Genomic DNA, 14,310 nt, shown 5'->3' with positions numbered 1-14,310 from the left:
GGTCAGGGGCCCAGGGGTGGTTATGTCCACGGGAGAGGTGTGCACTGGAGGAGAACGCTGCCCTCTCACCGTGGCTTCTAGGGGCGCATGAGTTCCCAGCCTCGTGGGTGGGGTCGGGGGCGCCACCTCCTGGGACTCCTTGTCAGTGTTCCCTGATGACGGCCAAAATGTCCCTGAGGTGGGGGTTGGGGGCCAGAGGGGGACAGAGGTCTCTTGGCAGCTGGGCCAATGGCCCGTGGTCACCCAGCTGGAGTGTGTACCCACCGCAAGTGCTGCTCCCTGTCCCCCTCGGGAGGCCAGGCCTGGGCTCTGCCCCTGGCACTGACCATCAGAGCTGTAGTCTGTCCTGGGGCCAGGTTTGACGGGCATTTCCTGTCTCTGCAGGTCCCTGGTGCTGAACCGCCTGCGTCCAGTTGCCAGCGGGGGTGGGAAAGCCCAACCGGGCTCCCCTCGGTGGCGGAGCAAAGGCTACCGCTGCATCGGAGGGGTCCTCTACAAGGTATCTGCCAACAAGCTCTCCAAGACCTCCGGCCAGCCCAGCGATGCGGGCAGCAGGCCCCTCCTCCGCACAGGTGAGAGGTGAGGGCGGGGGCGCTGGGAGATGACACCGACCGGCTAGCGTGTGGTGGGCATTGCAGGCCAGACCCCCTAACCTCCAACATGCTGTGGCTGCTCTGGGCCTTGGCTCACGCCCCTGTCTTGGGGAAGAGGTCAGGGGCCTCATGCTCCCAGGGAGCCAGTCCAAACAAGCACTTCCCAAATGGGTCATGTCCCATCCTGGGAGTTAATTTCACTCTTCCATACACCCGGCGCCTTCGTAGCCATCCCTAGTGAGACCAACAGGGCAGCCGGAGAATGGAGGGTGCCAGGAGGCCTTCCTCTGCCATCCCCCAGGAAGGGCCCTGGAGTGGCGCCCACCTCGCGTGGCTGAGCGGCCCCTGATTTTCTGTGGGGTGGGGGAGAGTTGCTCACAAGCGCCGTGTTTCGCTTTTGGAAAAAGGATGATGCCAGGTACGGCAAACATGCCTGGGCGAGCGCACACCTGGGGCCGCGGCGCCCATAATCGCATTGGCGACGCCTCGACAACTGTGTCTGGAGGCAGCCGGCGCCGCCACCTCGCGCCCTCCCAGCCCAGGGAAACAGGCTCAGGAGAAGGAAATGCTTTGGATTCGCTTATCCTACAAATTAACTAGAAAAATATTTTGGTTTCAGTCCAATTTTACCCCCTTTCTTGTCCATCAAAAAAAAAGAGGGAGATTGCAGGTGGTGTTGGGATTGCAGAGGCTGGCCATGCTGGCTCCCCGACCCGCCTGGGACCTAGAGAGAGAACAGATTCAGCCCCTGGAGGAGGTGGACTCCGAGGGCAGGGTCTGCGGGGGTCAGAGGAGAGGCAGGAAGCGTACCTCCCTGGAAGCCAGCCTCACTGGCCGCCCTGCCTGGCTGTGTTCCTAGCATCCATCTCTGGGCTCCAGGGGCTTCTGGGCTGTTTCCTGGGCAGAGTCGCTGGGAGCAGCACGGGGGCCCTGGCACCTGCCCCACAGGGCTCTGAGCCACACTGTGGCTGGTCAGTGCCCATGACCATGCCTGCAGCCTGGTGGCTGGGGCTGGGGGGCCCTGGTGAACTGGGTGGGAATAAGTCCCCACTTGCTGAGGATCTGGTGAGAAGCCCTGGGTCCCTTCCTGGGCACTGTGTCACCCCTGTGTGTGCCTCCGCTTCCCCACCCGTACCTTGAGGGACTGGGCTGTGTGATTTGTGCGTGTGGTCTCATCTCTGCTACACCCCGGGTGCTCAGTGCAGGAGCTGGCTCAGAACATGGGGGCCTTGGTGAGGCTCTGCCCCTGGGGGATGCTGCCGTGGGTTGGGGGACAGGCCCTCCTGTCACCCAGCAGGGCCTTCTCTGGTTACCTCTGATCCTCGGACTCTGGAGCTTGGTGGCCTATGGGGCTACACACAGCTGTTTGTATCGTGGAGGGCAGGGGCCTCGGGCTTCTTTCCAGCAGTCATTTCCCTGAGTGAAGTATAAGCCCCTGGCCAGTCTCTGGCACAGCAGGTCCCAGGCGCCTGTGGCCGTCCAGCAGCCACCAGCCATGTGAACCAACAGGGACCCTGACCAGTGGAGCTCCCAGGGCCAGCAGCAGGTGCTCTGAGGACATTGTGCTTGACCCCCAGGGACAAAGCCATGAGGTGCCTCCTCTGCTCATGCCGGGTGGTCCCACCTTCCCCTGGGCCTCCTTGGCAGAGGCCAAGCCCCACGTTGGCTGGCACTGTCCTGAGTGCACTGACGCTGCAGGCACAGCCCTGGCACTGGCTTTCCTCTCTGGTCCTAGAGGCAGTGGGCAGAGCAGCCAGGCTGATCCCTCTGCCCAGGGAAGGGCACCCTGAGCCCTCACCTGCCTGCCTGGGTGGGAGGGTGCCCTGCATCTCCCATGGATGCTGCCTCTGACGTCCCTAGTGCAGGGAGAGGTGTGGGCTGAACACCAGTGAAGATTCCTGGGGCCCACAGGTGTAAATACGCAGACTCGTGTCCAGTCAGGCGGTCAGGGAGGCCTTTCTCATGAGCTGAAAACTGAGAGGGGCTCAGAAGGGACAGGAGCAGCAAGAGCATCCTGAGGCCGCCATGCAGAGGCCTGGGCAGGAGTGGGAGGGGGTGTGAGGCATCGCAGGACCCTGTGCACAGCCAGCAGGGGGAGGAGATGGGTTGGGGGCAGGCAGGGTCTACCTGGCACCACTGCACCCACATTCAGAAAGCTCCCGGTAGTCATGATAATAGTACTGACTGAGGTTGATAATTAAGTGGCCAAGACAGCAGCCATGGAGACCATGATGTCCTGACATCCGCGAGAGCCCCAGGCGGCCAGGATAGGCAGCTGAGGCTGCTCCTGGCAGTCAGTCTGCAGGCCCTGCCCTGCTCTGCGGAAGCTGGAGCCAGGGAGGGGATGCGTACTGCCCTTTCCAGAGCCAGAGCCCATCCCAGGGAGGACCCACCCACTCAGGGAGTGGCCCCCACTGCAGCAGCTGCATCCCACTCCCTGCACAGGGCCAAGGCTGGCCCCGCCTCTTCACCCAGGTCGCGGTGCGTCCTTGGGATTCTCCCCGCACCGTGCACCCGTGGGACCCACGGAGGGGCTTGTGGCGTGGGTCCGTCTCCCCGCACCGGGGCCCTTGGGTCGTCTCAGCCCTCGCCGGGATCCTGTGGCCCACGTTTGTTGGGCTGGGTGGGCCTGTGGGGGGAGGTGCACTTGCCATCCCAGCTCTCCCATTCCTCAGTGTCCACAGAGACGCCTGTGGCAGGCAGCAGGTTTGCACTTGGCCCCCTCAGACATGGTGCCCACCACCCGGATGGCCCAGGGTCTGAGCTTTGGGGAGGAGGGAGTGCATAGCCCTGGCCCGCTCAGCAGTGGGGAGGAGAAGGAGGGGCTGCCACACTCCTCCCTGGGAGGCTGCGGTGCTGCTGTGTCTCCCCCTCGGTGCCAAGTGCTGAGCTCCGCAGAATCTCGCCTTGCCATTTACACACATGGCAGAGCCCTGGCGGGCGCAGAGCCCCTGACGTCACCACACTGTGAACAGTCTATCCCGGCCACCCTTGCTGACTGGCCTCTGCCTCTGTTGGCCCTTCCCTTGGCCCAGAGCCATCAGAGAGTCAGTCTGGTTCCCCCAGCCCTTCTGGGGCACGTCTCACCCCTGCACCAGCAGCAACCCAGAACTCCTTCATTCAGCCTCAGCAACGCAAGCAAGGAGGGTCTGGTGCACAGAGGCTGGTGCCAGCCAGGGCAGGCAGGGGTCCAGGGGCCTCTTTGCTCCCACCCCTGCCCCTGGGGAGGCCCCGCCTGCCATCGAGTAGGGCTATGGCCTCCGGTGTCCCGCTGGCCAGCCTTGGTGGCGACTGTGGCAGTCCTGGGGCTGTGCAGAGCCCAGTGAGGCCGCACTCGCCCTTTGGGTCGACAGGCGAGGCCACAGCTCCAGCTGCCTGGGCCACCACCGGCCCCGCCTCGCCATGAGGAAGGTAGATGGCTCCCAGCTGTGGGATACCGCTGACCAGCCCACTTAAGAGGAATAATAATTAAAGAAATAAATTTCCTCCCCTGGTGTCAGCAGAAATTTGACTTCAACAAGAAAGTGCAGCAGCCTTCTTGGAAGGGGTGGGGGTGGCTGTCCTGGCTGACCCCCTGGGCTCTGGGCCCCAGACGGCAGAGGACAGTATGGCTTCTACCCCCAGCTTCCCCACTCCCTGAAGCTGAGCCCTCCCTCCTGGGCCCGCCTGCCACCTGAAGGCCTGAGCTCCAGGGTCCCTCCCCACAGAATCCTGTGTGGGCCCCCAGTGAGCATGGCCCATATGTGGCCACCAAGAGCCTGATGGCTCCTGTGGTGGGGCAGAGGCCCCAGTCTCTGGCCACAGGGCTGGCCTTGGCTTGTTCTGTGTCCCCAAAGCCCCCAGGCACCTGTGGCCGTGGCCCTCCCTGCTGTGGGCCAGCTGCTGCGTGTTCCTGGCACGTCCGGCCTCTGCGCCTCCCCTGCTGGTCACCTGCCTACCCTCCCTGGGGTGATGAAGGCCCTGTCGGCTTGCCCCCGCCCCACACTGCCTCTCCTGGGGCGCCCTCTGCCGCTGGCCGCCTTCTCCCAAGAGCACAGCTTCCATGTGCCAGACGGACGTGCCCTGGAGGGCCTGGTGGGCACGCTGTGAGCAGACCAGGGCTTGGCGCAGCCCTGCCTAACTTCTTGGGAGAGGGCTGGCCTGGGAATTGGGGCTGCCTGCGTGCCCCGGTCATCGTGGATGTTGTCCCTTGGGCCAGGCAGCAGCTGTCCAGTGGGTGCTGGCCGGAGCAGGGGCTGGAGGTGCTGAGGAACCTCTGACTGCAAGGCCCCCACCCCGCTTGCCTTGCAGAACCTGACATCCAGTGGTGCCCAGAGCCGGCACTGGGGCACCGAGCAGGGGGTGGGGCTGGTGGGAGCCGAGTCTATTCTGGGAAGATCCCGGGGAAGTGAAAGTTCTCTGGAATGCACGGCGCCTTCTGCTGTGGAGCTGCTGGGGGTTATTCAGTTGAACTTTTTAGCACTTCTCAGGCAGCCCTTGCCTCTTTTCCAGCCAGCTATTTTATGTGCATTTTTTAACACTGCAAAGCATTTGAAAAAGTGCCTCCTGTTCTTGTCAGAACTCCCGCCGTGAGCCTCACACTGGCATTTTTTTAAAGAGCACAAAGTGGAAAGGGAGGTAACCCCTCCTGCTGCACCCGGTCCTGCCAGGCGGGCACGTGATGCCAGCGTGTCCCTGCCTGGAGCAGATGGCGTCGCAGTGTCACTGGCAGCCTGGGCGAGAGCCTGGGAACCAGCAGTGCCGACAGACCGCCGCATTGCCGCGTCCCTCACCCCACAGGCTGGCAGGTGTGAGGGCGTGCCTGTGCCGTCTGGACTGGGCCCTGCTACCCACCCGGGGACAAGGGTCCTGGCCTGAGAACGGGGGCTGCCCTGAGCACCCCTGCGTTGGTCCCTCCGCACCAAGACCCTCATCACCCTCCCTTTGCCCTTGGCCCCCCACACGCCCCAGGTTTCTGCGTTCTTCAGCGCCTCCTTTCCTGCCCCAGGTACCATGACTAGCTCCTGCTCCTGCCCCAGCCGGGCTCGCTGGCCAGTCAGCTCTGGAGCTGCCCTTTTGAAACTTGAGACGGGCTGAGTGGGGACAGTAGGCAGGGCCCCTGAGGGTGAAGGGCAGCAGCACCACTGACCCCAGCTAGGGAACACTGGGCTGGACGCAAAGCACAAAGCGAGGAGTGTGGGGGGCTCCAGCCTGGGGGTGCGAGGGAGCGGAAGCCTTGGGTCCTCGGGTGGGAGTCTGCGGCTGCTGGGCCATCTGGGAGAGTGAGGACGAGGCTGCTCTCTGGTGCTCAGAGTGGGGCAGGTCTGGCTATTTGGGGCTGGGCGGCTTTGGGACATCCCTTTTTAAACTAGGATGGCTTTGTCACCACCTCAGGTCCCCAGAATTTCTGAGTGATGTCACCTCTGCCTCTTAACTGCAGTGTCCATTTCAGCATTTGCCCTGTAGGAAATTGGATCTGGTCTGGGAAGGATCATGCGCGTATTTGAGGAACCCGGGAAAGCCGCCCTCAGCAGGCTGGTCCTGCCCTGCCCACCCCGTGATCCTGGGTGACCTCTGTCTGTAAAAGGCAGGCAGGGCTGTGTCACCGGAGCAGACCCTCCTCCTCCAGATGGCACCCCCTCCCCGCCTCATCCCCTTGGCTCTCAGGCCTGGCAGCACTCGGCCATGTCCAGCCCCAAGGTCCATTTCCTTCCTGCCACCACCGCACTCCCAGGCCGCCCTCCCAGGCCGTGGTGTGCGGTTTCAGAAAGACGGGGGTGGCGCTTATGCTTGGGGTTTTGAGGAGCATCTGATGAGGCACCTCTAAAATTTAGAGTAACAGACACTAGCCAGGATCTGCCAGCGCCAGCCCAGTGCTTCAGGGACAGGTGCCCTTCCCCCAGGCCTCCACAGCTGCAAGTGGGCAGCTGGGCAGATGCCTCCGCCAAGTGGGCTTTGCCCCTACACCTTCTCTGCTGCATGTCTTTAGTTTTATAGCCCTCTAAAAGTCAGAAGCCATTCTTGCTCCCAAAAGGCCAGACCATGTGTGCCCCACGGGCCATATTCACACCCTGGTCTAAGTGACCCCGCGGGTCCCCTACAAGCCCCAGCCCAGGCTCTGGCAGAGGGAGGTGCTGCTCTTAGCAGCTGTTCTGTTTACAGGGCGGCTTCCTGGGTGGCCAGGGCTGAGGAGAGAGCCAGGAGCAGTGTCCATAGGCCAGTCACTGCCTTGGCCCAGGGTGGGCACCCAGGGACATGAGGAAGCCAGCAGGGGGGTTCCAGCCAGCAGAGCGTGGCCCTGGGGAGCCTGGCCAGGGAGGCAGCAGGGACAGGCGGGCGTCTCCAGCCCACGTGGCCAAGCCCTCCGCGGATGCTGCCTGGCTTTGCTGGCTCTGAGGGCAGGGACAGGAGCCCTGCCCGGACCCTGCCCTGGAGAGGAGCCAGACACAGGGCCCAGCAGCTCCCCACTCTCAGGTGCTGTGTCCCCAGAGGGGCCTGGCAGGGCCCAGGGCATCTGAACCACTGTGGGGAGGGGAGCTCTGGGCAGTTTCCTGGAGGGGAGGCTGTGCCTGAGCTGAGTGTTGGGACCCCTGAGGGCCTTGACTAAGGGGGTCAGCAGGGAAAGGGCGTGCGGGCCAGGCTGTGGCCTGCTATGACCCGTGCCTCTCTCCCCCATAGGCCGGCTGGATCCTGCAGGCAGCTGTAGCCGTTCCCTGGCCAGGTACTGCCTTTGGGCTGGGCAGTGGGTGGGCTCCCTGCTCGCCCTCAGGCTCACGCACCTCTCTCCCCGTCTGCAGCCGGGCAGTGCAGCGCAGCCTGGCCATCATCCGGCAGGCGCGGCAGCGCAGGGAGAAGAGGAAGGAGTACTGCATGTACTACAACCGCTTCGGCAGGTGCAAGCGCGGCGAGCGCTGCCCCTACATCCACGATCCCGAGAAGGTGGCCGTGTGCACCAGGTGCCCTCCTGCCCTCGCTGTGGGCCTGGGGGAGGTTCTGTGCAGGGCCCCGCCCTTGGTCCCTGCCGGCCCTTCCTCACACCCATTTCTCCTGGTGCTGCAGGTTTGTCCGGGGCACCTGCAAGAAAACGGATGGGACCTGCCCCTTCTCCCACCATGTGTCCAAGGAGAAGGTGAGTGCGGTGCTGGTGGCCCTGCTCCCGTGCACCTTTCTCCGGGGCCTCAGCCACCTGGCCTCCGGGCAGATGGTGCCACAGCTTTCCCTGGGTTTGGGACATGCAGATCCCTGCCCTGGCGTCCTTAGAGTCTGCTGTACCGTCTCTACCCCACTGCAGGCTTTGCAGCCGGGCTTCCTCTTCCCAGGAAAGCAGCGCTGATAGGGTCCCTGCTCACCACGCACAGGGGTCTCTTTTCCGTTCTCCTGGCAGCACCAGGCCTCACCAGATCCCCAGGCCCCCCTTACACATGCCTAGGGGAAGGTGGTCCCACTGTGGACCCAGGAAGGTGCCCCTGTGGACCCAGGGCTGAGGCCTCAGGGCCTCTTCAGACTGGGGTTGGCAGGAGAGGGGAAGCTGTATGTGAGGGGCTGGGTGGAGAGGCTGCCTGGGCAGAGGGCGGGAGGGAGGGGCTGGAGGGGGAACAGCTGGACTCCTGGCTCATGCGGTTATCCCCGCGGCCTGAAACCCAACAGACTTGCTTTGAGCCAAGGTGGGTCCCCTGCTGGGAAGCAGCAAGAGAGCCCTGGGGCTGGGGTCAGGGGTCAGTGCTGGCGGACATATGTAGCTCCTGTGCCCCGGACTCAGCCACGGTGTGACCACAGCATGCGAGTGGAGTGAGGGCTGCCTTGGGTGAGGGAGGCGGTGTTGGGCAGGGGTGCTGCTGCCGCAACAGCTTTTCCCCTTGAGGAACTTGAAAAGAATCAGCATTTTTCTCCCTAATAGAGCTTCGGAACTCTGTTGTGAGCAATTTGGAAATTCACGTCGAGTTTCGGGTTCATTAGCTCCCAGCTCCAAAGCCGGAGCACATTCCAAGCTGTCTAATGTGGACGCCCCGCACCAGTGCCCTGAATTAATGTTATTGTTATTTGTGTGGACGTGGCGGGGTGCAAACAAGGTTAATTGAAATGAGAATGCAGTTTCCTCTTGATAACAGCCCCGCTCTGACAGCCAAGAGGAGCTCCGTTTGCTGTAGAGTTGGCTTTATCATCCCTTTTTATTAGAGCTAATTTGGGCTCTATATCAAAAACCACATTAAGGGAATTGTCTACAGCCCACCACCGCCAGCCCCAAACGGCCCCCAGCCCCTCTCCCCTCTGCGGCTGCAGTTAAAAGACAATTAGAAATAAACTCCCGCTCGTTAAATCACCCTTTGTTTCTTTGCCTTCTCCCTCCCTCCCTCTCAGCCCTGGCCGCTGGCTCTCTGGACCCCTTCTTCCCTCCTTGGCCTTAGACAAGTTCCTTTCCCATCCCCAACCTTGCCCCAGAAAAGTGACTTTTTAAAGCCTCTGGGTCTGCCCAGATCCCCCAGGGCTCCTCAGGCCCCAGCAGCTCTGAGCAGGCTGAGAAGGGGAGGGGGACAAGGGTAGTGGGAGCAGGGAGGGTGGTCTGACCCAGGAGGGAGGAAGGCCCTGGGAGGGGAGCGGGAATAGCCTGGGGCAAGACTGGAGACCCTGGGGTGCTGGCAGGGGCTCTGTGGGGGCTCCATGCTGAGGCTGGACGGTGACATCCTTGTTCTGGACACCCAGGCAGCCCAGGAGGAGCCCGTGGTGGCCCACGAGGGGCAGGGAGATGTCTCCTGGAGATGGCAAGAGACCCCCTGTTTCCCTCCCTGGGTGGCCCTAGCCCAGCCATTGCTCCTTAGGCCTGAGGTTCCCCCAAATGGGAGGAAAGTTACATTTTTTCCCTCTCCCAGCCCAGTGGTGATAACAAGCACTGACTGTGGCCAGCAGCCCTGTGCTGGGGAGGAAGACGCTGCTGGACCCTTCCTGCTGACAGCCTTGGCCTCCACGGTGCTGGCCTGCAGCCAGTGCCACACCAGGCCTGCTTCCAGGTGGCTCCTGCCCACCTAGAGCCCAGGGACACTGCCTGTGGCCCACGGGTCAGGTGCCTGGAGAGGGAGAGCCCTCTGTTGGCTGCTGGCCCGTGGCTCGTCCTCCCACCTGGACACTGGTCCCCATGGCCTGAGAGGCTCCAAGGGCAGCCCTGGCCACAGGCTAGTGGTTGGGAGCCCTGGCTGCCATCTTATCCTGGACGGTGGGCAGGCTCAGAACAGGTGAGGGACTCAGAGGAGGGCGCCCCTGAGGCTGAGCCACAGGGCCACAGGGCTGCTCCATGCCTCCTCTAGACAGAGCACGGCAGGGGTGTGGCTCACCTGGGGAGGCTGGGGCCCACTTCTGAGCAGCAGCCTCCCTGCCCCGCAGGTCGTGGTGGCTGCCCTTCCTGCCTGCTGGTGCCGCGTGTCCATTTCTCTCTCGGGCGGGGCCTCAGGAGGGTCCCCAGCCACCGTCTCTGGGCCCTGGAGGGTGGCTGCCTGCTGGCCCTCACTGCCGGCCTTCCCTGCAGATGCCGGTGTGCTCCTACTTCCTGAAGGGCATCTGCAGCAACAGCAACTGTCCCTATAGTCACGTGTACGTGTCCCGCAAGGCCGAGGTCTGCAGCGACTTCCTCAAAGGCTACTGCCCCCTGGGTGCAAAGGTGAGTGGTCCGTGGGGGCCCGAGTGGGCGGGGTTCCTGTGGCTTGTTCGTCCTCTGCTCACTCCTGGGTACCTGCCGTGGTGGCTGGATGACCCTTCTGCAGCCCTGAGGTGGTCAGTGTCATCACTTCCACCTCACAGGTGACTCAGAGAGGTCCAGCAACTTTCCCGGGGTTGCACAGCACCAACACAGGGCGGGATTTGAACCATGGGAAGGTGAGGCGCAGAGGACCTAGACTTCCAGGTGCAGCACTGGTAGCCCCAGGAGCTGGCCCCCCATGGTAGGGGTGTGGTGACTGGGCTGGAGCAGCTCCTGGGATGTTGCTTGGGGTGGCAGTGCAGTGAAGGGGATATTGGAGGCCAGGGAGCCGGCAGGGCTGCAGGTGGATGTGGGGCCAGCAGCCTCCCCAGGAAGGCAGGGGGTGGACGGGACACTCCCACCCAGCCTGGGGCAGAGGGGTGGGCCAGGCAGAGCCAAGGGGGCCGCCTGAGCCGTGGCTGGCAAGGGTGGAGTGAGCTGGCGCTGGAGCTCATTGCGGGGCACCACTGCTGGGTGGAGAATTGGGGACCTGGGCTGCAGCTGATGGCTGCGGCTCCCCTCTTCCTGGGGGCATGACTGACTCCTGTGTTGCAGAGGCACTCACAGGCTCACCTGTCTGGGAAGTTCCCGGCAGTGCAGCCAGCTCCTCCCCTCTGCCTCACCTGCCCTCCTGGGCTTCACCAGGACTCCCCGCCACAAGCAGTGTGGCCTCAGCATCTCCAGTGGGCCTGGTCCCGGGTACAAGCCACCTCTCCCCCAGCCTCTCACGCCTGTTTCTCTCCCCGCCGTGGGGGCTCCTGCACCTGGCCTAAGGCTGGTGGCTGAGGCTGGGGGCCTCCTGGCTCAGGCTGGGGAGGGGCCAGAGCTGGGGGACCTGGAGATGCTCCTTGTCCCTGGCATCTTGGGAGGGAGCCCCGGGGCCTGCAGCACGGCTCACTGCCACCCGGACCTCACACTTGTGTTGGCGCTGCCTCAGGGTCTGCAGCCCCCATGAAGCCGAGAACACCAGGCACCCCAGGAACCCTTTCTCAGCCCACCCGCAAGGACACCGGGCCCGAGGCTCTGGCGGCTCTCCTGCCCCTCCCTTGCTGGGTTCACCTGTGGGGTCCTGTAGAAGCTGGGCCACGCACTCCTTCCTGTGCACAGCGTTCTGTGGTGGGCCGGGCCCTTCCCAAGCATCCTCTCCCTCATCCTCAGTCCTCACACCCACTTCCCAGGAGGAGTCAGCCTGCAGCCCCTGCTGCCAGGCCAAGGGTTGGCCAGGCCGGGCTCCCCAACCTGAAACCTGGCAGGCAATCCCCTCCGGGGAGGTAGGGCCTGGCTGGGGCAGCCCCAGACCCTGCGGGGGCCGTGGCAGGATCCCCATGGCGGCCATGGCTGATTATTGTAAAATGTTTCGATTTAAATGAAAATATCAAAGTGATATTTAGGTCCTGCTTCTATTAGTGGAAGTGCTTACTGCTGCCTTTCCGTGTGTCCGCGCCGCGGCGCCCGCATGATGGATAGCAGCTTGTAATTATATATGGGAAAGCGCTGAGCCGGCCAGATCCAGCGGGGACAGGCGGCAGCCCGGGCCTGCGAGGGTTAATTTTATTCTCTAAATAATGTGAAAAGTGCTGAATCGTCACCTTGCGCCTGAAGTAGAAGTCCTCAAATGGGCCCCAGAGAGTTTATAATATTCCACTGAATCAAGTGAAATTGTTAACCTTGCTTCATAAAGCGATGGCTTGTTAAAGAGCCACATTCCCTTTCCTTGTGAATAATTTAGGCTGGGAGTAAATCTCCGCTCCTTCCCCTTTTGGGGGGCCACGGCTATGACTCAGGGGTCAACCTCTGCCAGATGCCGCCTGCCCTCCTAGATATCAGGACGGGGATGACTTCAGACTGCCTGTTTGTACACACCTGCGGGGTCTGCCGCGTCCTGCCCAGACCCGGAGACGCAGAGTCCTCCCCAGTAGGCGTCCCTGTCCTGGTGCAGCGCTGTTTTCCTCCCTTGCCTCAGGCGCTCGCTCCATCCTTGTCAAAGGGATCTCCCCGGCTGATACGTTTTGCTGGGGGGAGACTCTGAGACTAGAAAACTCCACCTTCTCCCCTTAGTCTTAATAGCCAGCTGTCAAATTCTGATCCGCGGCCGGCGTCCTTGAACGGAAGAGTTTTCCCTCCTCCGTGCTCACCGCTCGCCTGTTTGTCCACGGGTGTGTCCGGCTGTGTCCATTGCCGTCCCCTTTTAATATGCTGCCCTGCCAGGGCTCCTGCCCTTATGATCTGCCTGACAGTTTCTTCACCCTTCCTTGCTTTCTGGCACCCAGATGCTCCCAGCACCCGGCGGCTCTGGGACAGCCGCTCCTGGCTCCTTATGGGTGTGTTTAAGACTCAGGGTCTGGGCCGGGCGCGGTGGCTCACACCTGTAATCCCAACATTTTGGGAGGCCGAGGCAGGTGGATCACCTGAGGTCAGGAGTTCAAAACCAGCTTGGCCAACATGGTGAAACCCCATCTCTACTAAAAATACGAAAAGTTAGCCGGTTGTGGCGGCAAATGCCTGTAATCCCAGCTACTCGGGAGGCTGAGGCAGGAGAATTGCTGGAACCTGGGAGGTGGAGGTTGTGGTGAGCCGAGATTGCGCCACTGCACTCCAGCCTACGCGACAAGAGTGAGACTCTGTCTCAAAAAAAAAAAAAAAAAAGACTCAGGGTCTGGGCGCTGCTCCTGGTGGCTCTAGGTGGGACAGCTGCTCCTGCAGGGCGCCCTGGTTCCTTCTGGGTGTGTTTAGGACTCAGGGTCTGGGCGCTGGGTGTGCTTGTTGCAGCTAGGGTGTTGGCTGCCAGCGCCCCCAGTGCACAGGGCTGGGGAGCATCGTGTGCATGTGTGCAGGGGTGACAGTGACTCCATCCCCACCTCTGCATTGAGAGCTCCTGCACACCTTGGCCCTCCTGCATCTGCAGTGCCTGCTCCATGAGCCTCTGTGCTGCCGTTTTCCCCACACCCTGTGTGTGGTTGGTGCCTGTCTGCAGGGAGCTGTCGGGAGAGGGAAGGCCCTGGCTGAGCCTTGGGTTTCAGCTCCCCAAGTGCGAGCTGAGACCTGAGTCACCTGGGATTCCCCTCACGCACACCCTGCCTTCATCCTCCAGGCTTGCAGGGGCTCCTGTGTCCTCTGGACAGCGCCTGTCTCGGTTTTGTTCACATACAGCGCTTCTCTGTTGGTGCCTTGCTTTCGCCAGTGCTGCCCTTTGTTAGGCCGAATCCTTTGTCCTTTATGAGGCAAGGTCCTGACATCCTTTGCCCTGTGATTTGTGCTCGGGGTCTTGTTTAGGACCAGTCTCCACCCACGGTCACAGAGTGCCTCCCGCATTGCCTGCTGCTGGCTCAAGAGGCAGCTGTGGGTGTCGCTTGTCCCTGCACGGTTACTTCCTCCTCTGGCCTCAGTCTCCTTTTATATACAGTCGGGATAACGGCACTGCCTATCTCAGAGGGTCATGGCGACTCTTCAGGGGGCCACAGTGGGCCTGGCGGTGTCCTGGGTGGCCCTGGCACAGGGAGGCCTCCCTACAAGTCGGCTGCCGTTTGCTGTTCTTCATTTGCGTGTTGTGTGAGGTGGGGCCTCACTTAGTTTTTCTTCATGTCGTGGGTGCTTTCCCTCAACAGTGATCTAACCCTTTGATCTGTGGTGTCAGCTTAAAAAAAAAAAAAAAAGCAGCTTTATCGAAGTACAGTTTCCCTCCCACACAATTCCTCTGCTCTAGGTGTACGGTTCTGTGGGTTTGAGTAAACTTAGAGTGGTACAGCCGCACCACAACGCAGCTTTCAGTCGTTTTCATCGCCCCCCAGAATTCCCTCACTCTTTTCATCATCAGTCCCGGCCCCTAACACTCATCCACTTCTGTCTCGGTAAGTTTCTTCTGTGGGCCTTTCGTGTTGCTGGAATCATACAGTACATGGTTGTTTGGCATCTTTGATTTTGCATCATGTTTGGAGGTCTGTCCTGCAGCACCTCAGCGCTGCACCCCTTTTTATTACAGAGTCAAGCCGCTGCAGAGACTCTCCACACTTT

The 14,310-nt window shown here is 62.0% G+C and overlaps 1 protein-coding gene across 1 annotated transcript in view; it reads left to right on the top strand.

Moving 5' to 3' along the window:
- Positions 1-14,310, top strand: part of ZC3H3 (zinc finger CCCH-type containing 3) — a 118,245-nt gene that overhangs the window by 77,408 nt on the left and 26,527 nt on the right. The window contains exons 6-10 of the mRNA XM_003819449.5: positions 385-572; positions 7,251-7,293; positions 7,370-7,528; positions 7,632-7,701; positions 10,090-10,221. Coding sequence (XP_003819497.4) covers positions 385-572; positions 7,251-7,293; positions 7,370-7,528; positions 7,632-7,701; positions 10,090-10,221 — 592 coding nt within the window. The remainder of the gene's footprint in view (positions 1-384; positions 573-7,250; positions 7,294-7,369; positions 7,529-7,631; positions 7,702-10,089; positions 10,222-14,310) is intronic.

This window comes from Pan paniscus, chromosome 7, assembly GCF_029289425.2.
Source record: "Pan paniscus chromosome 7, NHGRI_mPanPan1-v2.0_pri, whole genome shotgun sequence".
In the NCBI taxonomy this organism is placed as follows: Eukaryota; Metazoa; Chordata; class Mammalia; order Primates; family Hominidae; genus Pan; species Pan paniscus.
This window is presented reverse-complemented; position numbering and strand designations above follow the sequence as displayed.